This window comes from Lissotriton helveticus, chromosome 5_1, assembly GCF_964261635.1.
Source record: "Lissotriton helveticus chromosome 5_1, aLisHel1.1, whole genome shotgun sequence".
In the NCBI taxonomy this organism is placed as follows: Eukaryota; Metazoa; Chordata; class Amphibia; order Caudata; family Salamandridae; genus Lissotriton; species Lissotriton helveticus.
In genome coordinates, this window is record NC_136065.1 from 392650664 (window position 1) to 392678350 (window position 27687).

The following is a 27687-nucleotide window of genomic DNA, read 5'->3' on the forward strand; positions in this document are numbered from 1 at the left end:
GCCTTTCTGTGCCGAATCGTACAGCTCTATGGCCTCGGTTTCCGAGCAAGTGATTACGATGACTGATTTGGACAACCGTTCCGATTCGGTTTGCCTGGTACGAAATGGCTGTCGGAATCTGTCTTTGGGGGGCCATAGCAGGCCCCCCTTGGTGCACGTTTTTCGCTGGCCACCCCTTTCTTCAATGGGAGCTTGTGTATTTGGTCGCAAGACAGGCTCCCATTGAAGTCAATGGGAGTCTGGCCAAATCGAATCCAAAGGCATTCGGATGCATCCAAATCGCACGGTCGGACTCCCCTGATCTGAGTCATCTGGAAAGCATTCCGGTACCGATTTGATCGGAATGCTTTCCAAACTGGATCATAATCCGCCCCTATATCAGGGATATTTGTGAATTTTTTTAGGAGTCACAGGGGTTTCAGTTGTAGCTTTTCTGTTCATTCCATCAGTCTTTTCAAATTTGGGATATCCTGGAGTTTGTACTGTCGGCAGGAACTTTTGATATGATTTTATTAAAATAGATGTTGGTTCTTGGAAACGAGCTGTTGCTTCTCTAAGGTTTTGTAAAACATTTCTTATTCTGTCACGTTTGGCAGGTGATTATGATCTGTAACACTCAATTGTACATCGCTCCTAGCAGGAGCCCTCCCTTACCAAGCATTTGAATAATACTTTGTCCTTTTGCAATATATATTTTCTGTGCTTGTGCTCTCTTGACTGTAAGTATATTCCATGTGGGAGGATAACAGTTTTGCCTTTTGAGATGTGTTGTAAGTAGCGGTGCCTGCCATTATTTCTGTGGATTTTAGAGTTATATTAATTAAATGTTTGTAATATTCATATTTTTATGTAGCATTAGAATTAGATGTGCGCTATAGTTTTTTTTACATTTTATGCTTACGATTTGATGTTGTTTTATTTTGTAGAAATGTTTGATTGTTGAGGTCTTTTTTTGGAAAGGTATGTGATTGGTTCTTGATATTAATCTTTTAAATAAAAGGTTGTTATCATTACATAATTAAAGAATTGCTTTCTCAAATTATGAGGTTAATTTTATGCTAGTTTTATTGTTTACTGAGGTTTGGTTTATTTTGAGCTAAGTTCTAAATAATTACTTGGTAAAATGTGCTTGTTGAGTTGTAGTTTAGAAAGGTGAATTTCTTATTTTCGTTTTATGTGTTTCGGCTTTGCTCCATTCCTGTTTCCTATGTTAGTGATATCCAAATAAAACGCATTTAATTACTTTTTGAGTTCAAGTTTAAAGTTAATTGTTGACATTATCTAGTTATTAATAATGTTGTTTGTGTTACTTGTAGTTTGAATCTTCCTTTTTTATGCGTTGTATATGGCAGTATGTCACTTTACTCAAGGTTTGGCATTTTTACTGCAAATTAAAGTGCACTTTTGAGTCTTTTTTTACAGGTAATTTTATTGTAAAGTGTTTGCATGAGTTAGTTTATTTTACGTTCAATTTCACTGGTAGTTTCTTTGATGTTTCAATTGTATATTAAGGTGACTCATCATGTAATACAATATAGATATATATATATGCGTGTATGTATAAATACACATATATGTATAAATATATATATATGTTTACTGTTTTAATAATAGATCATGTTTTATAAGAATTGTATTAATTGGTTTAATATTATTTAATATATTAAATGTTTTCGTTATATATAATGTATATATATATATATATAAGTATACATAGTTATTTTTCGCTATATTTCAAGAAATATTTCGAAATAATGTATTCTGTTTTTATATATGAAATCAATTATTATAAATATTTAAAGTATTATTTAGCAGTTTTAGTGGCTTTTTAAAACAGTACTGTAAGTCAATTGAAATATACACAATATAGTTATTTATTTATCATTGACAACATTTTATGGTTGTTGTTTTTGGCATTTGGCTAGTGTTTAAAATATTTAGAGTGATGACAATATTTTGTATTTGTGTTATAGATATTAGGGTATTTTAGATATTTTTGTATGGCGATATTTTTATAGTCGATATTTCTGTTCTTGATATTTTTGTAATCAATATTTAATTGGCGGTTTATGTCTATTTCAATATAGAGTCGTTTTTAAGGATTTGTTTGAATCAGTATTTGAGTTAATGTTTTTTTCTGTCAAGATGAGTTAAAAACTTTTATGATGACAAATGGCAGTAATTGTTTTATATGATTTAAATGATGATAACAGAAGGTACTGCATCATATGTGATTATCTATAAGATTCTATCATTGTTTTTTATTTATGACTTGACTCAATCCAGTTTAATTAATTGATTGACATAGCAGGAGCTGTGTCAAGCAGAACTGTATTCTCTTATATGACTTCTAATGATCCAACTTTTGCTTTGTAGTTTCAAATAATATACCCAGGAATGGATGGATACATTAGCATCCATTTCCTTTGAAGACTTCTTCACTATTATTGATCATTATTTTGCAAAATACCCTCTATCTATGCATCACAAGTTGTAAAAGGATCCTTTAACTTTTCGCGTAAGACATTAGAAAAGGCAGCTGCTGCTGAGTCATTCATACTATGAAATTCTTCTCTTAAGTGCTGAAATTCCATTTATAATAGATAATGTCTAAAGATCAATAATAATACATAAGCTGTCGATTTTGTTTGTCCTCAGTCAAATACTGTTTTCCAAAAAGGTAATAACATTTTTAAGCACAAAACTGTTATCATTAACTAGAGGTACAGCCCACATCAAAGCTTCTTTGGTAAGGTACAAGAGCATGAAGACAATCTTCATGGAACCTTGCACAAAATTTGGCAGCTTTAAGTATTTTACCATGAAAGATTGGAATTGCAAAGGATCCCCAATGTATCTTTCTTGAGAAGCCATACCTCCAAATGACATAAAAGGGTGGAGTACAGGAATTACTACCACTGAGGTACTAATGTTAGCGAGACTGGATATAGCACTCCTGGAAAGGGAAGAGCTTAATGCTTTGTTGTTCTCTCTGAATACCTAATTTGATCAGCTTGTTAAGCAGAAACAATCTTTTTTGTGTAATAGCCTCTGCCATAACCTGCAAAGGCTTAACACCGGAGTCCAGAAAAATAAGTCCTCACAAGCTGTCAGGTTTGGGTCTTCAGGGTGGATTGCTTTGTATGTTATTCCATCAAAAAAAATTATGAGACACAGATACAACAGCTATCACACAGTCCTTCCCCGAGGAAAATGGGTTAAGGGAGAAACGGAAAGAAAACTGACTTCTATGGATAATGTATGAATCCTCTGGAAAGGAAAGAAAAGAGACTACTACAGATACTGTATGGATCCTCTGGTGAAAGCTTATCTTGTATTGCTCTCAAATCTCATAGCATGGAGAATCTCAGGCACAGAAGTGAGTTGGTATATCAAAGTTACTAACTGCTATGTAGATCTTCTGTAGCAAAACTAGCTTTCAGAATTTTTCTCAATAGCCAAATTTCCCCAAAGCAATTAGATTACTGAATGCTCCACTAATGGTTGCTAGAACCATAACCCCAGGGAAACACCCATTACATCGATGTAAATACATCGCGGTGCTATCGCACCGCGACTTTTACATCGCATTGTCGTTGGCATCGCAGACTTTTAGTGCGCATGCTACAACGGCGCCATGGCATTAACAACGCATGCAATTACAACGCATGCGATGTTAACATGCCATTACAACGACGCAAGACTTTCATAAAAACAGAACTTTTAAGGATGCAAACGGAAACGGACTAACATTTATGTTACAAGCTAATAAATAGTACATATACGGAAACGGACTAACATTTAGGTTACAAGCTAATAAATATTACATATACAAAACAAGTGACACAAAACGGAAAAGGGGTGGCAAAACTTTTCAATTAGAATAATTTACAATTATACTAAACTGAAACAGTAAATATTATATAGACAAAACGGAAAAGGGGTGAAACAAAACTTTTAAAAAAAGGAGAACAGAAGCAAATGGTCTTTTACTAAAAACGGGCTACATCGATGACAGTGAGAGGATGTGGCCTGACGGATAGCTCTGCCGACTTTCGTGCTGTCAACCACGGTTCGAGCCTCCTATCAACTCGCCAAAAGTAAAAGTGCAGCGCTACATTACGTTTTTATTACTGGTGCAGCGCTACATTACACTTTCATTACTGTATGGATGGATGCATGTATGGGTGGATGGATGGATGGATGCATGTATAGGTGGATGGGTGGGTGGATGCTGTGTGGTGGGTGGATGATGCATGGATAGGTGCTGGATGGATGCATGGATGCGGAAAATCCACGCAGCGCTAAATATGTTATAATGGCCAGATGTTAGATTTAATGAATGGGTGGCGGATGGCAGGGTGGATGGATGCATGAATGAAGGCTGGGTGGAAGGATGTGTGTGTGGTGAGTGGGTGGGTGGATGGATGGATGAATGGATGGCGGATGGATGGATGGATGAATGGATGGCTGTAAGGATGGATGCATGGATGGGTGGATGAATGGATGGTGGATGGGTGGGTGGATGAATGGATGGCGGATGGATGAATGATGGCTGTATGGATGGATGCATGGATGGGTGGATGAATGGATGGCACATGGATGAATGGATGGCGGATGGATGAATGGATGGCTGTATGGATGGATGAATGGATGGCGGGCTGCATGTCTCATTGCGTTGGATAATGGTATGGAAGGGGAGTGGAGGCCTCTATGTCGCTATGGGTTCAGGCAGTATTACAAAATCTCGCAAACATGATATCATGTTGCCTAGTTGAAGATGAGTAGGAATAAGACAGGGCTTGAGGTATTCAGAATGAGGCACATGAGCACCTTTGCCCTTCCTTCTACAGGCTGCAAGTATTCCACGCACATTCCAATGTTTTCTTCTTCACTGCAGCCTCGATGCCTTTACCCCCTCTTTACCCACCGCAGCAAATCTTGCTGTTTGGAATCGCGTTGAATTATAACCGTTTTCATATTGCGCTTGCTACCCCTTATCCGGAATACATTAGGAGTCAGTGCTCTCTATCTCAATCTCCCCGCAGCTCTCTTAACACTGTCCACTCAGTGCCTTCCTTGAATGATCATTCTTCCTGCGCTTTCTTCCTTATGATCCGCACCAACCACTTAGGCCCTCTCCACCACTCGTCCCCTGCTTACCGCCAAGCAGCAGCCCAGCCGTCCCTCAGTTCTCTCACCACCACTTCTTTACACTGCATTTCCTCATCAATAACAATGCCTTGTTCTGTTCCTTCCTAGAGGATTTCTCTAAATGCAGATTACCATTATTTTGATATTTGTTGAGCGTAACGTTCACTCTGATCAAGTTTCTTGGCGCTGTAGAATGAAGGTCCTTGGAGAATACTGTTTGTAGACGTTAGGCCTCTCCAGGAATCAGGGCTGCGTCTCACAAAAGATGAAATGCCATCTCCAGCGGTGACACTGGTATCTCCCACTGCAGTAAATAGAATTTCCAGGAATACAGACCTCGCCAGGCTAAAGATTAAATATAATGTCAGCAAATAAAGGATTTGCGTGCCAAAAGATTAAAAAGCGTTTGTCGGCATAAATGATTCACACCGCTTTAGAATAAATAGTCTGAAGGAATAAAGCATTCATCTCCCGGCGGATTTAACAGAGTAAACGGCTCACCTTCCTAAACATTAAATATATTGTACGCAAATAAAGGGCTCTCCTTACACAGATTACAGGGAGTCTCTCGCAATAAATAATTCACATCCCATTGAAATAAATAGTCGGCAAGAATAAAGTCTCTGTCTCCCAACGGGTTAGCTTCAGCCCCAGGCACCCAGGCAGTATCTTCCAGTACATCACACAGGATGTGTATCTGTAATATCCCACGCTTCAGTATTTATGGCAGCAGCTAGGATACACACACCTCAATAAAAGAAATAAAAATAGAACATTTTGTGTTGGGGGAACGGGTGGAGGGGGGGCAGGGGTAGGGGCGGGTTCAGGCGGCAAATAACAAAAACCGCGTTGTTTTCCACTGCGATGTAATGTTCTGCGGGGTGATGTTCGGGCCAATAGGAATGAATGTAATCGCGTTGCCAGGGTCAGCGATGTGTTGACTCACGATGTAATGGTCGGGCCGATGTGATAGACGCGATGTAAATGCACGCGATGAGTGTGGCCGCGATGTAGCGTCATACATCCTAACCCCGGGTTACAGGAAGTCCCCCAGAGATACGTAAGCAGCATGGACCCACAGAGCAATGAAGATTCAAGCATGGGAGTCGTGGAAAGATGCAACCAGCAAAGCATAGCACGAAGACACTGACATTATTCGCATTAATGTATGCAGTCCTAAACCCTAAAATATGTTAAATGTGGGGCTTCAGGGCATTGTAGCATCTCTGCTTGCTGATCATACATTTACACTAGTTAATAGCCCTCGCCCAACCAGTATCCCACTAGTAACACAACCATCATAGTCTCTCAAAGCAATTTTCTTCTGAATTACAGTGTGTGCTACATTCTCAATGAATTTGGCTCAAAATATTTCAGTAGAGTGTTGAAGCATGTGTAGCTTCCTGGCAAGATAGGTCTGGGATCACTCACTCCAGTCAACCTATCTTGCTACAAGGAGAACATTTCCAATGGTGGCCTAAATCGGAATGCTACATCAATCAAATAGTTGTGCATTCACTTCAAATTGTACCTTGTTAAAACCCTACAACACATCCTCAAATTAATGTTTGAGAACATTGTTGTTACAGTAAAGAAATGTAAACCTTTGAAACTGTCTTGGTGGAGGTCTCCTTCATAACATTGAAATTATGGTAACTCCCATAATCTTGTTTCAACTGTCACTGCTCCCTCCGTCATCCCATAATAATTTAATAATGACTTGAACAGAACTGTGCAGAGATTTTATGGTAAAAAAATCAACCATGCATCGCCCTAAACAAATTATAGGCTGCCAATGAAACAAGGGGTCAACTTCCAGAATTTTGAAAGCAGGCATTTGAGTTACAGCAAGGCTTTTCACCATCCTCTATAAATCACATATTACAGGCACCTCTAAGGGTAAAACTAATAGAGGCAACCTTCCAACCCATCCCTGTTTTCTAATATGAAACTAAGCCGTTCGATGGAAATAAAGAGAGGCACCAAAACAAAACAGAAAGATCATCAGCAGAAAAGAGGAATTGATGTGAGACATTGGCTTAGTCGCTTCTATGACATAACATTGTCAACAGAAATATTGTGATACTGTGGGCAATATATTGCGTCCCTAAATATCACCTTTACATATACTGATGATGTTAAGAACAAAATGTGCTATAAAATAAAAATCACAAAAAATGTATAAAAATAAAACAAAACAAAAATTATAATAAAAACATAACCACAAAATCTACAAATATTAATGAATATAGATGCAACAAACATGGAAAAATATCTACAATTCTAATTAAACTTCATTAAAATAAAAAATGAAGACAAAAACATAAATAAAGCAAAATTAACATTCCGACTTCAAAATAAAAAACATTTCATGAACATGTTAAAACTTGGAAGAATACATTTTAAGATTCCTACTTCAACCTATGAAACAGTGGGGAAATGGTGGACTTTAGAGGGTTCTGATTTACTATACCCATTCCAACCTAAGGAACAGTAGGGAAAGCGTTGAGCTTTGGAGGGATAAGAATTATTATTCCTACTACAACCTAAGCAGAAATGGAGAAGTGTTGCTCTTTGGGCAGGTTGGATTTACTATTGCCTCTCCAACCCAAACAACATTGGCAAAGCATTGACCTTTGGAGAGGTCAGATTTACTACTCCTATTCCAACCTAAGCAACTTGGTGAATGTGCTGGATTTTAGAGGTGTCAAATTTACCATCCCAATTCCGACCCAGGCAGCAGTAGATAAATGTTGAACTTTGGAGGAGTCAAATTTACTATTTTCACCCCAACCTAAGCAAGAGTAGAGGAAATATTGGCCATTGGAGGAGTCAGATTTACTCTTCCCACCTCAGCCTATCCAATAGAAGGAAATATGCTGGACTTTGGAGAGGTCAGATTTACTATCCCCACACAAACCTAAGAAGCAATAGGGAAAGCTTTGGACTTTGAGGGCACCGGGCAAGGGAAGGACAGATTTATTCTTCCCAATCAAATCTAAGGAACAGTAGGGAAGGTGTTGGACAATTTTGGGGGTGGGACGGTAGGGTCATATTTACTATTCCATTAATACATTTTGAGAGAAAATGAAGGCTAAAAGCCACACTCCCTTCCAAATAGACAGCTAAACCTAACTGGTGTGGTGTGTATCTTATTTGTAGGAGGTGAATTCCCCTAGCCCTAGTTATTTATCCTAGATGCAAGACCCCCATTGGGTATAAATATATTTGGATGAGGTGAGCTCACCCATGTAACGTGGCATGCTTTATCATTGGCCACCTTTGGCCACCCAGGTAAGATAAAGCAACTAGAGTGGACTCAACCTCAGTATATGAGGGAGTTTTTAATATATATTAGTTATCTGGCTAAAGCATTGATCCAGTTCCTCAATAAAAATGTATAAGGTATAACGCAGGTATATCCTTTATTTAGTGGTACCCTAGGTATGATTAAAATTGGATCAATAGATCACAGGCTTTATTGGGGTGCAATGTCCCCTCAATCCTTTATTTTGCTGACATGTTTCTGCCCACTATAAGTGCCAGAGAACCTGTCAGGGGCATTCCTCAGAGCTATCAGAGGTTCACTATCCCTACTCCAACCGAAGCAACTGTAGTAAAAGTGTTGGACTTTAGGGAAGTCATATTTAATATTTCCACTCTAACTTAAGCAACAACAAAGAAAGTTGTGGACCCAAACTCTAGTCTTCTTGGCACATCATGCTTTTTGACATCCCAAAATATTTCATGAGTCTGCCTCCTTACTGAAGGCAAATGATGAAGATGTGATAACTGTGATGCCTCACTGGAACACATGAATACGGCATGACATTGTCATACTACTTTTTCAAAGAAAATCAACATTGTGATCATTAGCTTGCAGATTTAAACCTTCCACAGAATCAAATAGCTATTGTGACTATCCTTCTCCCGATCAAAGATCTATCCCTTAGCCAAACAAAACTTAAGGAGATTATGGGCCTGATTCAGGAAAAAGTAATAAATCTGCACCTGTAGATTTACCTCTACAATGTGAAACCTGAGCTAGGCATAGGTATCATTGCTTGCTTCTAGGAATGTCATGTGACTATGCACAAGGTCTCTCATTTTCCCCAGTATGGAGTCCTCCACATCTGAGAAGTCTGTGCTGGGGAAATGGAGTCCTCCGTGCAAAGACACACATTTTCTTTTTTCTCCATGAGGAAACCATTCTTTCCTTTTGCCATACATACCCTCCAAATGTAGGGTGATCTAGTCCACTTACCACTCTTAGAGGGAATTTAATCCAGCCCTTTGCTGGAGTAAATCTCTTACCATTTCCATGGTGGAAAGGGGACAATTCGCAGTTTGAGAATGCTTATAAATATATATTTTTGTGGATGATCCCAAATGTCCATGGTAAACCACGCCCTGAAATGCTCACTTCCCACCCCTGGAGTGGGACTTACAAGTGCACCCTTATCCATTCTCACAGCAGAGAAATTCACACTTGTAATGCATGTACACCTGCAAGGAATCCTTTCTGCTAAGCATAGAAAGGTGCTTTGGCGGTATTAATTTATCTATAAGGCACTATGTTAGCTACAGCTATTGAGACAATAACAATATAGGGGTCAATTACGATCTCGTCCAGAAAGCATTCTGACTGATTCGGTTCCGAAATGCTTTTTGAACGACTTGGATCCGGGGAGTCCGACCGAGCTATTGCGATGCATACGGATGCTTCCGGTTACAATTCGGTAAGACTCTCCTTGCCTTTAATGGAAGCCTCTTTACCGAATGAGAACACAGGCTCCCATTGAAGAAAGGGTTGGCTGGGGAAAATCATGCACTCTGCAAGATTGGAAAGGGCGGAACCTTGGGTACCCCCACGGGCATGATACGGGCCCCCAAAGACAGATTTTGACAGCTGTTTCGTTCAAATTGAATCAGAATGGCTGTACGAATCTTTCATCTTAAACGCTAGCTCGGAAACCGAGTCCATAGAGCTGGACAATTTGGGTCCGAAAGACTCAACCTGTCCGAATGCCTTTTGGAACCGATTCCGTCAGCCCGAACGGTTTTCGAGCATCGTAAGTAGTTGTTGGGAACTGTGTACGATTCGGTCGGAAACAAAGGTTTCGAATCGGATACGGCAAACCTGAATCCGATTTGGAGGCCTTCCAAACTGCATTGTAATTGGCCCCTTAGTAGAAGGAAGCAGTAACAGCATCCAACTAGTTTGGTAGAATGCATTATGCCTTACCCATCATCTTACCAAGGTGACATTAAGAAGGGCTTTATTTAGAGTTTGGCAGACACTTTACTGCATTACAAAAGTGATGGATAATCTGTCTACCTTATTACAAGTGCATTATACCATATGGTACCTATAACAGAGCAGATGGAGAATCCAACAGGCTTGTTATGGAGTTACCCATCTTCCATACTCAAAATCAATCCTTTGTAATTTCATGCTTTTGGCCTATCTGACTCCTGTATACATTTATTCCACCATGTATTTAGTTTTGTCTCGAATTCCAGTTGGATGAGCCTGCATACTTAGGAACTAGGACTTAAAATACATCAGCAAACGGTTAAACACTAGTACATACATTTACCGCCTAGATACATACTACTTTGAATGTTACACTTATTCCCCCAAGTTGTTTTTCTACTAAGGAAGGTGCTGTTATTTCCCCATCTTTTCAGCCCCTCTTCTCTTATCACCCCTTTTTCCTTTCAAATGTCCTAAAACTAGATTTTCTTAATATCTTCTCTTTATAATATTGCACAGAAACAGCTGCTCAATACTTATAGCTGGTTAACAGCAGGTCATTATCGACTGCAATTGCATGTATTTAAATTGTCTCAGATGCTCTAAAAATCTAAGATATATAATAACGTTTATAGTACTAATACGATTGTAATACTGAATATCGAGGCTATGAATGTTATGGTACAAGAATATCATGGACAAACTATTGAAGACCAAAATGTTGAAAAGAAAGTGCATATAGAGGTAGTATAGATTTGCTATTCTTAGCTCCACATATATGGATATATATTGTCAAGGTTCATATATGTGGAGTTAGGAATAACAAAATCTATACTTACTGTTCAACATTTTGGATTCGATATTTTGTCCTTGATATTTGCTTTCATTAAACCAAAAAGTAAAGAAATTAAAAATGTGTGCCAAAAAGGTGAAGGGCTTGGAGCAGAGCAAGGGGAGTAAGGAAATGGGGAACTAGGGGTTAGAGGTATTAAGAGGAGGAGGTGAATAACAACAAGGTGGGAGTGGGCAGGTAGAAAAATAAAATGTAAGAAAAAACAAGGTCAATTGTTATAAGATCTATGTGATCACAGTGAAGAAATAACTTTGTGAATGACATTCATATTGAAGTGTTCAAGAAAATAGGTTCTACTGAACCTCCTTCATCAACCTGCTTTTTCCCAAAGATAGCAGAATAATTTACTTAGTCTCTCTTGGACTCTGCTTGTAATGTATGTCACCCTAACAACTCTAACAAACCACATTAGATCAACACCTAAACCTCTGAAACCAGAATATTTCTCTATTTACTCCTAGAACCCACAAACCATACCAATTCTTTCCCCAGCTTGTATTAATTTGGTTTAATCTGTTTTTAACTTCAGTACTTTTTACATACTGCGTCACTCGCACCTCTTGCTTTACTTTCCTCTCCCATTCTTTGTGATTTGGTTGTACGTCAGAATAGTTTTAAAATCATGCTGCCAAAACATCACAGCAAAAACATTGATGACCAAAATATCATAAGGCAAGTGTATATAGGCAAGAATGATTTTACTAGTCTGAATCCCACATATACATACATTGAAGATATATATATTTATAATTAAGTAGAGGGATGTGAAGTAAACCGACTTTCACTTATATCTTTTTTTACCTTGTCGATACTTTGGTTGTCAATTTTTGTGCAAAGGTATTTTTTGTTAGAGAGATATTTAAAGTTCTGGTGCCCTCCATACTAATAGTCTCCCTCCACTAGGTAAACCTTTATGCCTGTATCCTTCCCCTCAATTCATGCTGATCTTTGTTTGTTACATAATTTTCTAAAATGTACAATCGCCCATTTGAAATCATTCAATAAATAAATATTTATCCAAGCATTTATAGTAATTACATTTGTATCACTTTATAATCATATTGATTTACGGTACATTGGCATAGAGTGGGGCAGAAATTAAACCAACAAATAAATCCCAAACCTGAGTCATATGAAGTCTCATCATCGGGCTTGATTACCTGTACAAAGACAATCAGAAAAAAGAAAGTGTCAGCAAAAAAATGAAACAAATGTACACTCAGTAGCTAGCCCTAACTTTTCTTACAATAACTTGACTTGACAGTGTCTTTGCCAGCTTGCCCAGCATTGCCACTATGCTTAAACCCTTCCCTGCGGGGACATAATATAAGAATTCGAACTCAGTCTTTATGTCAAATGTTTCTCTATATAGGTACCGCTTAACAATGAGGTCTCCATTCCTGTACAAAGTGGCCCATCACCTCCCAATGAAAATATATTCTCTATGGGAAAGTGAAGAGTACAATCTCCTCGTTAACATTACACGGAGTCACTCTAGGAGAGAGCAGATTCTTGTGTTAAATCCACCAAATTGCAATATTCATTAATGCATTCATTACTTTGCACTTGATTTACAAATGACAGAAAGGGAAGTTACACGTATGCTTATGCCTACATTAAGACTTAACTGAAATTTACAAAAAATGCCATCAGTATACTACAAAAAGTGTGATAGTTGTAGCCTAGGAGTGTTACTCAGTAGTATAACCATTTATATGTATGGGAAAAATGTCTACATTTGGAAGTGTTATGATCAAGTGATTTTCACTTGGTAATTTTTTTCTCTAGTTGAAAACCTTAAGTTAGACCCTCACCAACTGTGGGTGTGTCTCTCGCCACTCCCATTCTGGTGAATTCCCACAAAACTAGAGAGTTGTGGGTGTTCACCATCTTTCGCAGATGAGTTCACCCTGGAATGAACACAAACATTCTCATGACAGCAAATGAGTAGACTGTGATAAAACTAATTTATGAGTGAAACTTCACGATTTCCAAGAATGGTAATTTGCACCTCTTAATTACAGAATAGATGCAACTGTATGAAACATAGGAGATTTGCAACTTGCAGTGGCAACTGGTGGAATTTGACAGTGGTGGAGTGTAAGATTGAATAACAAATTGTTTCTCGGGGATATTTGGGAGGTTGCCTCCTCTCCCCCACAACATTTTTAAATAATTGGTGTAAAAAATTCCAATCTTCATCAATGTATATAATAAAAATCTAGTGAGCATATAGGGTACACTTGACCCCTAATTTGACTCTCAGTTCACTAATAGCATTGTTATTAGATTGGGAGCAGAAATGTTGCTCAGTTCTTGTTTAAAAACCCTTACTTTAAGACATACTTCTCAATGCAGTGATATAATCTAACGTGCTGTGGTGAAACGATTTTGCATTTTAAAGTAATATAATTTTTTGAATTTTTAAGAGACCGTACAATATTCTACCATGATTTTTCTTGTATGATTTACATGCCAAATATGTTTCAGGCTCGGTCTGTGCATAGACACTTAGGCCCTCAATACGATGTCAACTCTGACCGATAGCGACACATACGTGTAGAACCATGTCTCCAGTTGTTAGATCAGTCTAATAAGGACCAACTTGTATAAGTTGATTAGAAATAGAGGTAGAGTTTATGGTGGCGGGACTCCAAAGCTCAGAGCCCTGGCTTCTGATAAAAAAATGGCAACAAGACCAATTGATCTCTTCTTTCTACAAAATAATTAATCTATGTCTGCAGTATGCCATTAATGACCTGTTTTAGATAGTGCTTGATGATCATCTTATGGTTGACACTATCAAAGGCTGCTAGCAAATTTGGTCAAATCAGTGCTCCAACTCAACCTTCATGAATCAGCCACTGAACATCATCCAGTATAAAGAGCAATGGTAACTTGATACTTGGAGTCAGCAGAAGCCAGCTTGAAAGGGATTTACTACTTTTTTATATGTAAACCTTTGTAAGTGGTTGATAGAATTTCTTCAAAATCTATGTATGGAAAAGGCAGATTGGGAACAACTGCTTCCATCAGCAGTACTAAGAGGTCACTTCTTGAGCAACGATTCTACAATTGCAGACTAATGAGCTATTAAAAAGTCAGAGGAGTTGGTTTATGAGAAAGAATGCAGCAATGTTATTAGCCTTGCTGGACAAAGAGTCACGTGGGGCATTGGGAGGATTGCTACTAGCTAAAGTGGCTAACAGCTGACCCTACTTTCTAGTCTGAAACAAGTATAAGCTGTGTTGGCAAGAATCAAATTACTACTAATGTGTGTATGTTCTTGGAGGAACTGTTATCGCTGATTTATTTATTTGTGATTTTATCTTTTAAATTAAGAAATTAGATAGTGTTGCTGCAAGGGTTAACAGAAAAGCAAATGGTGACTGAAATTTGTCTATTACGTGAAATGGTTTTTCGAACCTCCGGGAGCCTGTCTGATACAGTCTGAGAAATATCCCTTTTTGTGCATCCTTGATTTACATTTATATTTAGTTGTGAGGGCCATGTACAATTTCTTGTGCTCTATGGATAGTTCTTTCATTTCCTTTCCTTTCCTTTCCTTTTGACAAACAGCTAAGGTTAGGCTTGTAAGCTCAGCACAGAACTAGCGGCTCCTTTTGAACTACTAACCATTTATATTTTGTATCAGTATTGTCTCATCCAGGTCCTTGTGAGACATTGGGTTATTAATTATGAAAAATAAAGAAACAACAAATAAACAAAAAGACACTAAGGGCATCATTAGAATGGCGGGTGGAAAAAGTCCACCCACCATAAAAATGGACCGCCCCCCATAAGTGCGGCGGTCCCGTGGGGGTGATAAGAATGCGCCCGCCTCACTTGCGGGCGCATCTTGCATTTTCAACATTGCGGCGGGCGGTGCTTTAAGCACCGCCCACCGAAATGCTGAAAATTCATGTTGTCCAGTTGCATGCACAACGTGGCAGGCGTCACGGGGTGCCTGCCATGTTGTGCCTGCAAATACAGGGGGGTACCATAGGTACCCCCCATGTGCACCCCCCACCCCCCAAAATACCTGGGGCCCGTTACGGGCCCCCAATGTAAAAGACCACATGCCTTAATGCCGCCACAGAAAGGCAAATCCCCGCTTGCATGGTGATATGGACGGCGGTTTCTAACAGACACCGTCAGCACATTAAAAGCTTTTCCGCCCTGTCGACTCATCGACAGGGCGGAAAACCGGCGGACGGTCTTCCCTTCCGCCGGGGTCCCCTCGTCATAGTCATATGGTGGGGGGAAATGGCATGTGGGCGGGAGAGAATGTCGGGCGGATCGCCACCGCCATGCGAGCGGTGGCGATCCGCCCGACATTCTAATGGGCCCGTAAGTTCCTCAAAATACGATAGGGGGTACTTGATCATATACATTTTTCAAGTTTTACGGCAAAAAGTGGCTACAAAAAGTAAACCACCACTGAAAAGCAGCAATTCATGTTTGACCTGAACCTAGGTGAGATTTCAGGCCAATCACGATGTAGTACTGGTCAGATACATCAAGATGGTCACCCCTGTGAAAGTTTTTTTCTTCAGACTTAGGGCATAATTAGGAGTTTCAGTGGTGCAGGAGCGAGCCGGCCGCCACCGCCGTGCTCGCTCATTGCCAAGACTCACAGCCACCCGCCTGTCAGATTATAACTTAAAAGTGGTCACCCGGGTGGGCAGCATGGCGGTCCCGCGGTGGTGCCTCTTTCAATGGCAGTGGTGCCACCCCAATGGAAACGCCACACAAGGTTCCTGCATGGCATGGACTTCAAAGTCCATGCCATGCAAGAACAGGTGTGCATGCACTAAGGGGGCACATTTTAAATTCCACTGTGTGCATCCACATGGCATGAGGCACAGGGGGCCTGTAGGGCCACCTTTGTTTCCTCTGCACCACAGTTTTCATGGTGGTGTAACTCGTAATATGCTTGGCAGGACAAAGGTTCCCTGGCGGCAGTGGCGGTCCAAGGGTGGTCCGACTAGCCAACTCGTAATGGGGCGGTTGGACCGCTGGTGTGTCGGTGGCTGGACCGCTGACTGCCACGCCACCACAAGTCTGGCGGTCCTGGACTGACAGACTCATAATTAGTCCCTTATTTCTGAATGAAAGTCACATTTTTCCCGCGTTCAAGGTCAAAAGTTGTGGCTGTCTTGTGTCCCTCAAGTTGGATATGTTGTTGTGGTGGTCCTGCCTCTGGTTGTGGCACCAAAAACTCTCAACAGGACAAGGTTGTATTTCATCGCTGCAGCAATTGCTTCAGTGGTTAACTCCACCAGCCTGGGGATGTGAATTCCAGCTCAGCAGGTGTGAAGAGTGGCATAACCCATTTTAAGCTAGTTCTGGCTCAGGCACCCTGAAGTACACTTTTATTAAGTTACTTTTACAATCAAGTTATTTCAAATCAGATTTAATCAGATATTGGATATTAGGTAGGGAATACATTTTAATGACTTAGCTAGCATTTTCCCAGGTAGAGATATATAATTAGGCCTCTGTTATGTAAAATAAAGCTGATCCTACACTATGAAATGGCTTTTAGACCAGCTGTCACTGTGAGGTCATTACTTTTAAATATCAAGTGTGCTAGATTTTTATATATTAGGCACTTGCCTTGTGGGGATACAAGGCAGACGTTAGGGGTTACTTATTAATAAATAAAAATAGCCTTTCCTGCATGGCAAAGGCACTTTTCCTTGCCATGCCTCACTGCAGCACCTTTAAACTGCAGTCCAGCTATAGGAAAGTGGTGTTTCTGGCAGCCATATATTTTGATATATATATTTTGTTTTTGTTTGTTTGGGTAGTGTAATACACACTGCAGCGCCACATTTCAAAATGTCCTAATACCAGCAAAAATAGGGTCCAGTAAAAAAGTGGAAAATATGAGGTGACCAGGCAGAAAAGGCAAATTTGCTGCAGGCCTTAACTACAGCACAGTTAAAAGGGTGAGTAATATATGTGAGCAAGAGAGCTGTGAACAAGGACGAAGATTCACACAAATCTCTAGGAGCACTGGAGCTTCTGTAACTGGATCAAAATGTTCCAGTTTCTTTTTGAAAAACTCTTGATTTTTGTTTCTGTTTTGTGGGATGGAAATGTGAAAATAGGGTTCGAAAATGGAATTGAGGATCGAGGCAAAGGAACCAATTCCTCCCACTGTTATGTCAACACTGGTGTACCATATCGGATTAGGCTGTTATAGATCACAAACTGCTGCGTTTCTTAAGTACGTAAGTGCAGCAACAGTGAGGGCTTCAAGTCACGTGCAGCGAGGTCTTCACAAGCCTACATCAACGTTGTCCAGTGCAAGTACAACATTGTCTGCCTGAGTCTTCCTTTTAGAACTTGCAGCACTGGGAGGACACAAAGTAGGTCAATATTTACGTTAGGTAATTTAAAGAGTAGAATAGCAGAAATGCATTTATATGTGTTGGTTTCACTGTTAGACCGTCATGTATGAACAATTAAAGCAACACGTTTGACACGTTTTCCTAGCTCTGAAAATGGAAGTTTCAACCCTACGGATTTTTTAGTTTTATTGGTTAAAATTGACTTATAAGCTAAATGTTAGGAAAATACAGTATCACATAAATAGTAAAGTAGAGAATGCCTTTATCTAGGGATGGACTAGCCATACGAATATGGGGAACATCCTGTTAGACAGTAGGTCATTTAAGGTCTCTATGGAAATTGGCGAATAAAGGAATTCTCACCTGCTCTATCACTAAAAGCGGCCCAGTCTGAGCAGCAAAAATGTTGTTAAAGTAAAATAAATACTTCTCAGTTGCTGAGAAATGATTGTCTTGGGCACTTTGCCATGTAATGAGATATTTGAATATTTCCTGGTTTCTCTATAGAGTAACCTGTAAAATCTATGATTTTTAGCTTTTATATTTGGAAAATGATGCTGTGAAATGATCGGTTTTGACTTACATATTAGAATACTTCTTGAAGAACACTTCTCAAACCCTCCAGGAGAATGTATGACAAGCTCACTACACTCACTGTGGTGCAGAATGGGATCAAATGAAAGCATTTTTTTGTAGCTGGTTTTAGGTTTAAGTGTTTCAATGGTTAGTCTATGTTAGAAATTCAAGAACTCCTTTTACTGTGAAGCTGAGTAAATGTAGGTAGAATAACCAACAACTCGTGACATCTACAATCATCAAATTGTTAAAGCAACAACAGAAATGTTTACAGATATACCTCGATTTAGCATCACCAGGACATGGCTTTTACACTAAAATTGCTAAGCAGATAAAAATATATATATTTTTAAATCTGCCAGATAGAACTTATGCCAGCTACTTGTAATGGCCATGTCGATGTGAGTGTTGTCAATGTAGTCTCATATATTGCCTTATTCCCATATTGAAAACTTCCAAAATGGGGTAAAAAAAATAGGATGGGAAAGTAGTCACACTCCTAATGGAGACATTACTTAAGTAACAATTGACAGGGATCACATTTTCTGGGCCATCTTCATGAAATTCAGAATTCCTGTGAAGCATCCAAAGTAAGCAGAGCAAGTATAGCAGCTTCTCATAGTCACTTTGTGGGTTTTTTTTTTACAAATACTAACAATGTATGATCATTTATTATTACAGATAATGGAAGCCTGATTTGAATTTGCCATATTTCAGCATATTAATATTCACAGTATGGGGCTGATTATGATGTTGGACAGACTTATGTCTGCCCTACACCAATGCAGAAGCAGGACCGCCTGATTAGGAGTCAGAGGTCCAGATGGCTGCATTAGGATCGTGTCGCAATATGTATATTTTGTATGGCGGCGTGTGCTGCAGTCTGCAGCACACACTGCAGTACAAAATAAACACATCTGACATATCCCATACCATATGGCAGGCACCGCATGGTGTCTGCCACATGGTGCAGGGATATTGTGTCCCCCAGGGCCCATATTGAAGGGTCAGGGAGGAAGAGGGGCCTACTACAGGCTCCTGAGTCACTTTTCGTCTGCCTTTTCCACTCGAGTTAACCGCCATGAAACGGCTGTCGGAAAGGGACATCGTAATCCCTACGGCGGTACCTGAGCTGGCACTGCCACCATAGTAGGGATTGTAGTCTGTCCGCCGAGCTCAAGGAGCCCGTCAGATTCATGTCGGTTGGTCTCTCTGTCCACCCTCCATCCACCAGCCATCATAATGCGGCGGGCGGTCCTGCAGGAACCAATGGCGGTGGGACCACCACTCACGGCCTGACGGTGGCAGTCCCACCTCCATCGTAATCAGGCCCTAAATTCTTAATGAATAAGCATGTTTAGTTTGTGCATTATTGAGAAGTAAAAACATTTAGACTCGACAAAACTAAAATAAATTGTACGATGAGAAAAAAAACCTTTTCAGTGTGCCTTAACAACCACGTTTGGCTGTCTTATTAGTGCAAGTCTTAGTGACACAACCCTCCACCACCATTGGCAGAAAACCACGCAGAATGCTTACAAGGCAAGGCAGTGTATGTCCTTAACTGTCCCATACCCACATTTCATTGTTGCGGGAGCTTAAATATGGCCCTCTGTTACAACAGTGACCAAATATATCACCTACTAGGTATGGGAAATCTGTACAAGAATTGCCTTTCAAGGACGCAAATCGAATTCCCTTCAAGGAGTCACGGCAAACAAGACCACTGAGAGGCACACTGGTTGTGTGCAGCATACAAATTAGCGCACATTCAGTGCTCCCACAGAGGGCATTTCTTATGAGGGGAGCTTGGGGTCCTAGGGACCCCAAAGGTATCCTTTCACAGCATCTACCTAAGGGGATCAATATTACCTGCTGAAAATATGACCTGGTCTATTGGCAGTAAAAGACAGTGACAAGGTGTCATTTATTGATGCAATCTGATTAGTGATTTACAAACTGCCTGAATGTGCTCTGTCGGGATGCGACAATGCTTTAGAACTCACTTCTGGATGATTAGAGTCTTTAATTACTTTTGGTAGAGTCTACAAAATGTCCTTTTACAATCAAAGCTAAACAATTTTCACTGCTCCTCTCATATATTTAAATACTGGATGCTTCCATTTGCCTGACACCTACTAAGTTCCCAACCCAGGGATTCACCCTATTTGGTTTACTGACATGATATTGTGAATATTCAAGGGGTCATTACGACGGCGGTCAGACGAGCATCCGTCCGTCATCATATTGGGATTGGGATCGCCTAACAAGTAGTCAGCGGTCCCACTCACCAGATGTTGATGCAATCGCCTTGTAAGTGGTTGGAAACATCCCTTTTTCAATTGCAGCTTGTGCTGCGTCCCAGAGAAGGGCTGCAGCACAAGACGCAATTCATAGAGGGCTGTTTTTAAACATCTATGTAGCATGTGCTAGCCACATAGAGCATGGATTTTTGGGGACACCGCATGTGCCCCCCCTGGTCCCATAGCGGAGACCCACAGGGGATGGGGGCCCTGCTAGGGGACTTCAAAGTCCCTTTCCATCTGACTATACATGGTGATGGGATAGCCATGTAAAGGCTGAGGGCAAGGGCCATCCTAATACCTACGGCAGTACCTCTGCAGGCATCGCCTCCATTTTAGGGATAGGGCTACGACTGCAGTCCCAACAGGATCCTTGAGCATATTGGAGACGGGGGTCTCCCCCCACCCAAGTATTGTATTGTATTGTATTGTAATGCGACGGTCGGACCGATACCCTGGATGTCGGCCAGACATCCAAATGAGGCCCTAATTTCGAGTGACATAAATATTGTGTTAAAAATATCGTTGGCAAAATATTATACTATAATAGAAAATATAGAAATGTTGCACCAAAAATATTGTTGACTTGAATATCGATCAGACATAGGTAAAAATATAGTTTTTTAAAATAAATCCTGCCTTTTAAATATTATTTTTAAAGCATTCTATTATTCAAAAGTAATGTCATGTTTAATTAATAACTAATTATGTTACTTAATATTTACATGTATAATAACATGTTATATACATATATAACATGTTTTTGTGTATATTACCTATAACATGTATATGTTATGTAAACAGATATATGGATTTATATATAAATATATATATATATATATATATATATATATATATATATATATATATATATATATGTTCAACAGACGCCATCCATCACGCTCCATTACCTCACGGGCAAATAACGTCGGAACGAAACCACAGATACGTGCAGTCTTTTCAGTGCTTTATTCCGTGCATATAATTCAGTACATATATATATAAACACCACAGCACATGCGGGTCTCTTTGCCTCATAATGGCGGCGGGCTCGAGAAGAGGTCGCGACCCTCTTCAAACTCCACCCAAGATTCCTCCAAAGTTCATAAAGAATCCAATCGAGCCCAATTTCCTTTGAAGTGTGATGATATATTAAAACATGCAGCAAGTAAAACACCCAACGCATTTCGGTGCAGCCGCACCTTGGTCACGGGTTGAGAACTGTTTGTGAGTTTACTTTACATATAGTGCAAAATTCTTAGAAATTAAGGAAGGACTACTTGTCTCTAAACTTTTTCACTACCTATAGGAAACATTTATAAATTGTAGTACCTAAAATAATAAATCCATCACATATAAAAAACAATTCATATGCAAAATTGTTTAACTTTAATACCTTCGCACCCTATTCCCCTAAGCAACACAGTCTTAAACATGATATATGCAAATTTAACAATTAAACTACACATTAAAAAAACACTTAAAAAAACAAAATGTAATAAAAAATCATTTACATAATCATTATTCAACTAAATATTTAATTAACAAATGCGCTACTATTAAATGTAAATACATTTTATTTTAATTAAATTCCCATCCTATTCCTCTACAAACCCAACAACCAATACAAAATATGATTTACTATTACTAATTATATTAAAATATACATTGTAATTAATACACTTTACTGAAATATATTATTACAATTAAACAAGTAACATAATTGATAATCACTTCAATATTTAATTTACTATATAATTAATTTATAATGTAATTAATTTCTCAACTTGTTCCCCTGTAAACCAAACAACTTACTACTACTCTACAAATAACTAATTACATTTAAAAATAAATCAATAAAACACTCATTATAAACTATATTTACAAAGAATAGTAACAATTGCACTAACACCTAAAATGTATATATTAATTACAAAATAATAAATTCATTATTAAACCATATTTATACTAATAAATTGAAGAAAACAATACTAAAAACAACGATATGCTTGACAATGATATATTCTAAAAAAATGATATTCTTGCCATCAGTATTCTATACCTATGTAGCCTCAATATTTTTAACAATATTTATGTCGTATGATATTTGAACCTCAATATTTTACCCAAACATCTCCTTTTCACTTACACAGTTCATAGTTTGTCTTTCCGGTTCGGTCCTCTGTTTTTTTAATCTCATGCTCAACATTTTTTTGTGACTCTTTCAAAAGTTTCTGATTCCATGACATCTTTCTGAATATTTATTAGAGTAAAGCTGCACCTTCAACACTGTATTGACCATTACTATTCATTCACCAATGTCACAATATATATGATAAAAAGAAAATACTGACAAAGGTGAATGTGCATTTTTATAAATATTCTAAATTAGATCATTCAACAAGACCTAGGATAACGCAAGACCTAATTTCTTGCTCTGGTTTCATTTCTCAGGGGCAGAGTCATTGAATAAAACGGACCCTGGCTCACGCATTCATGTTATTAAACAGGTAATTTTCCCTATGTTAATAACTGTATCACTGCTTAGTGATCTGTGGGGTTATGACCACAATACTCACGGCCCCCGCTCTTGCCTTTAGGTGCACCTCATAAAATTGAGATCCTACTTGATCTACAGTAAGGTAAATACGCTTCGGATCCTTAAAAAACACCCCCCCCCCCTTTTTCTGCTTGATAAGAAATCCATGTCAATGACTCTACAACCAATGTCCATACAATACCTTACAGGAAACGAAATTTGGAGGCAGCTCCTTGTTCATAAATAAGGTAAATCTAGATAGGCGATGCTTTGTCAATTTCAATTTCAATTTCAAAAGCTTTTATTTGGGTTGTCATAACAATCCATGTAAGCACAAACAAAACAAAACAGCAAATTACAATAGTTATTAATCACAACTACACAATATGGCTGAAAATAAAAAAAAAATTAAAATTATACACAGGGTAGCCAATACATTTCACTTCCGTATAATACATATGTACAAAACCGAACCCCCCCCCCGAAGGTTGCTTGAGTTCCGTGTGCAATAAATGCATACATAAAGTGCAAAAGTGCTACATATAATTCAGGGGTATAAGGCCTAAATACGTTTTAGTAGAAATTTTAAAAACAATCAACTATATACAAATATAAAAATTCTTTTTTTTAAAAAGGAACGGTATTCCAGCAGGATGGATGCATAGTTCATGTATTTTGACTATGTGCTGGTTTACCAGTTTAGACAATATTAGATTTCCTGGCATCAATACATTTCATTATATACATAGCTACAGCAAAGCAGATGTCTGAATTTTCCAGACGCATAATTAACTTCATTGCAATGTTTATGGATCGAGCGTTGAATTTTAAAAATATTGGTTTGAGATAAAAAAGCCTTAAAAAATGATAATATTTACAGAACAATAAAAAGTGGCGGCAGCTTTGTCTTGAGATTCCATCACAGGGGCATACAGACTTTGAACCAGTTCTCATAACAGGAAATGCCTCCAAGTGATGTACAGTACCCAATCTAAGATGTGTTAAAACAAATCGATGTGAGTTCAATGTAACCTCAGATAGATAAGACTTGAAGCCTTTATTTAAATCAAGCTCTTGGTAAAAAACAACCAATGGTAGTGTCATAGATTCCCTCACTCTGTTCTCTTTCTTATAAGATAAAAATGTCTCCTTTAATTCCTTCTTAGAGATAGAGGCGGAAAAATCTGGATGTAGTAGAATATCATTGTTAAATAAAATACGATACCAGTGGTGGATATATTTCAACCATGGTATGAGGAGAAAGTAATCAAGTTTTAAACAATCTCGTATTATTTGTTGTGTGAACAACGTTTCTGATTTTGCCCAGATGGATCGCCATAATGTTAAAGGGCGCAAAGCCGCTAAGTCTGTAATGTAATTAATCCCTACTTCTTCATGCACTAGTAAAGTTGAAGCAGATTGAGGGACACACAATACTCTCTTTAAGAATTTGTTTTCATCACGTTGCATAGTTTTCCCATCACGGTAACCCCAGATTCCTGCCCCGTACAATGCTGATGTGACACATCTGGCATTGTAAATGGTTATCAGGTCCTTAATTCTTCTGGGGCCGCCCAATTTAGAGGAAAAACTAAAGATGCTATTTGTGTTCCTAGTCATCTTTAGACCTATGTTACTAAATTCTTGTGTCCATTTCCCGCCATCAGAAAATGTAATTCCGAGATAACAAAAATTCTTTACTGTTAGCAGCTTCTCCTTATCAATAAAAAAAGTGCTTGATGAGTTGTTTTTTTTGCCACAGGACATGGCAACAGTCTTACTTTTGTTAATCTTTAGTTTCCTGCCCTTGATAAATTCAGCAAAGTTGTCTATAAGGCGCTGTAGTCCGATTTTTGTACGAGATATTAAGACAGCGTCATCCGCATATAATAGAATTGGTACCACCTTACCATCGATACGCGGGGCATGAGCTGAAATTTGGCCTAGAGTTGAGTCTATTTGGTTAATAAATAGTGAAAATAATAAAGGGGCCAGAACACAACCCTGGCGTATGCCTCTGGTAACTTTAAAAAAAGGGGTACATTCTCCGGTCGAGCCGTATCGAACTTTACAAGACAACATTTCATAGAGCCTCCCCAAGAAGTGTATTATTTTCTTGGGGGCGCCTAAGTCCAATAGGATCCTCCATAATATAGCATGGTCCACGAGGTCGAAGGCGCTGCTTAAGTCCGCAAAGCAGAGGAATAATTTCCACTCCTTTGCGACAGTATATTTATTTATCAAGAGATCTAGGTTGGCACATTGCTCTAAGGTACCTAGGCCCTTCCTAAAACCATATTGTACCTTAGTTAAAATATCCTGTTCTTCGGCCCAAGTTTCCAATCTCCTTAGCAAAACTCTGCTCATCACCTTGATGGAAGCATCCAACAAGGAGATAGGTCGGTAATTGCTCGCCTCAGATTTGGATCCTTTTTTAAATAGAGGTACTATTATCAATTGGCCCCAGGTTAGTGGGATTTGTCCCTCTGCTGCCATATTAAAAACCCTGGTTAGGATGGGTGCCCATAGATCCATTTTGGTTTTATAAAGGTCAATGGGAACTCCATCCGGTCCAGAAGCTTTACCACCTTTACTGGCAGTTAAACCATCATATACCTCTTCCAGGGTGATAAACAGAGGTAATGGAGACCAGGTGGAGTTTTCAAATGTTAAAAGTTCTGAGATGTTCCTACTTGGGTTAAAATTTTTCGTAAAATGCTCAATCCAAGCATTACATTCAACATGAGAAGTTAGTTCAGGTATGCTATCAGACTTTAAAAAGGGGCTATTTATGATTTCTCAATAAAGTTTGACATTATTCGTTTCTGCTGCAAAATTAAGATTAGACCATGCCTCATCCTGAAGGCTTTTCTGCCTGTTAAAAATGGCTACCTTATAATCCAAGCGTAGTGATTTTATAGTTACGTTGTTGCGAGGTTTAACACTCAATGCTTGTTTTAATGCTTGCAGAGCCCGTATAAGGTCCCCATCAAACCAGCCTGTTTTTTCCACCCTCTTCCTACAATTTTTTTTAGTAAAAATCCCATCAATGATGCTTTGTCATTCTTTTAACAATGTTGCCCCATTGTTTCTCTGACACTTTGGCCTGTATTTAGAACTTTATGCTTAAGCATGTATTGAACCTAGAGCTTAAATCTGGATTAACTTGCTTTTACACGGACTAGCATGACTACCGTTGGCCCTGTCCTAATGATGTGACTTTAGTGTACCCCTGTGTGCATTTCCACCATTAAATGGAATTTTATTAATTTTAACAATCTTTCCCTATAGGATATGCCCACCCCTTCCCCCATGTCTTGAAGGGACATGTAAGGGACAACATCCCTACAACCAGGGTCGAAACGTTGACCTTTATATTGAAACACATGACTAGAGTGTGACTATGAACACCTGTTGTAATATGATGTTACCTTAATCCTTGCTAACAGAACTTTGGATGTACTCCTGTATGGCTCCTGTGAGAAGCCATTGTCTATTGTTAAAAGAAATTTACAATTGACTTGTCACTTTCCCCCATTTGCACTTATCCCTGATCACTGCACTCAACCCTCCCCTCCTTGTATAGTGGGCACTGAACAATATTATTTATGTGTTTAACAATGTAAAAAGCAAAAAAGAAAGAATGCAATGGAAAATTCACAAACACTATGTGAATAACCAATAGTGTTTTTGTTTAATAATTTTGTCATTAATTGTTTTTCTATTTGAAACTGTTTTCAATAATTCCAATCTGGTCAGGGACCAGCCTATCTATATTGCTTTTAGTCCTGGTCAACTGCAACCATTTACCTTAATTGTCTCTTTGTACTTTCTTGGCATTTTTGCGTGAAAAGTTTGAGAACTCATAACTCGGGTTACCTAAATCAATTGCTGGCCTAAATTGTTTATTACATTTTCTCCCTTGTACTAAATTGGTTTTGGATTTTTATTGTTTAAATTTATGACGTAATATTTATTTGGTTCTGTGCAAATATTTGACATGCATTTCTCTTGGGGAAAAGCCTGGTGCTTGTGCTACAGCTACGAGTGGTTGAGCAAGATTTTCTAATACAAATTGGTCTATGGCCTAGCAAGACACCGCATTATTAAGTTAGTGGGGTAAACTAGCACAAATTAATAATGCAAAATCTAACAAAAGCCAGTTTGAGGATTGCTGGAAGAATGTAAGTCTGGAAGGAGTCTTGATAAAAGTGTACTCTACCCTGGAAGAGTTTCTTTTATATTGCATGAGATCCTAACAGGGTTCAAATGCTTGACAAGTAGCTAAGCTGCTCAGGCAGATTACATTTTAGTGGAGTTCTATAGGGTAAACAAGCAAGACATCTCTGCAATGTTTAGGAACTGATTTCTAACTTGGAACACTTACTTGAATGAAAAATGAAAACCCTAAGAACTAAGGGCCTGCTTTAATATTTGATGAGTGGCTCATCGTCCAACTTATTTACACTACTCCACCAGCCTGGCAGAGATTTCTATGTCCTCAAAGGAAGCAAAAAAGCTTGCTGAGCACCAAACATGTTTCATGGGGCCACTCAGCAAACTTTAGTGTTGTACAAAAACAAACTTCCAAAGCAGGAGTTTGTTTTCATAAAACAAAATGCAAATGGTCCAGACACCATGAAAAT

General features: G+C 38.8%; 1 protein-coding gene across 3 annotated transcripts in view; it reads right to left on the reverse strand.

Moving 5' to 3' along the window:
* Positions 1 to 27687, reverse strand: part of LOC144753177 (mucin-5B-like) — a 404695-nt gene that overhangs the window by 158192 nt on the left and 218816 nt on the right. For all 3 annotated transcript variants that reach the window (XM_078640943.1, XM_078640942.1, XM_078640944.1), the window contains one exon: positions 12388 to 12424. In XM_078640943.1, the coding sequence (XP_078497069.1) occupies positions 12388 to 12411 (24 nt within the window). In that variant the 5' untranslated portion in view covers positions 12412 to 12424. The remainder of the gene's footprint in view (positions 1 to 12387; positions 12425 to 27687) is intronic.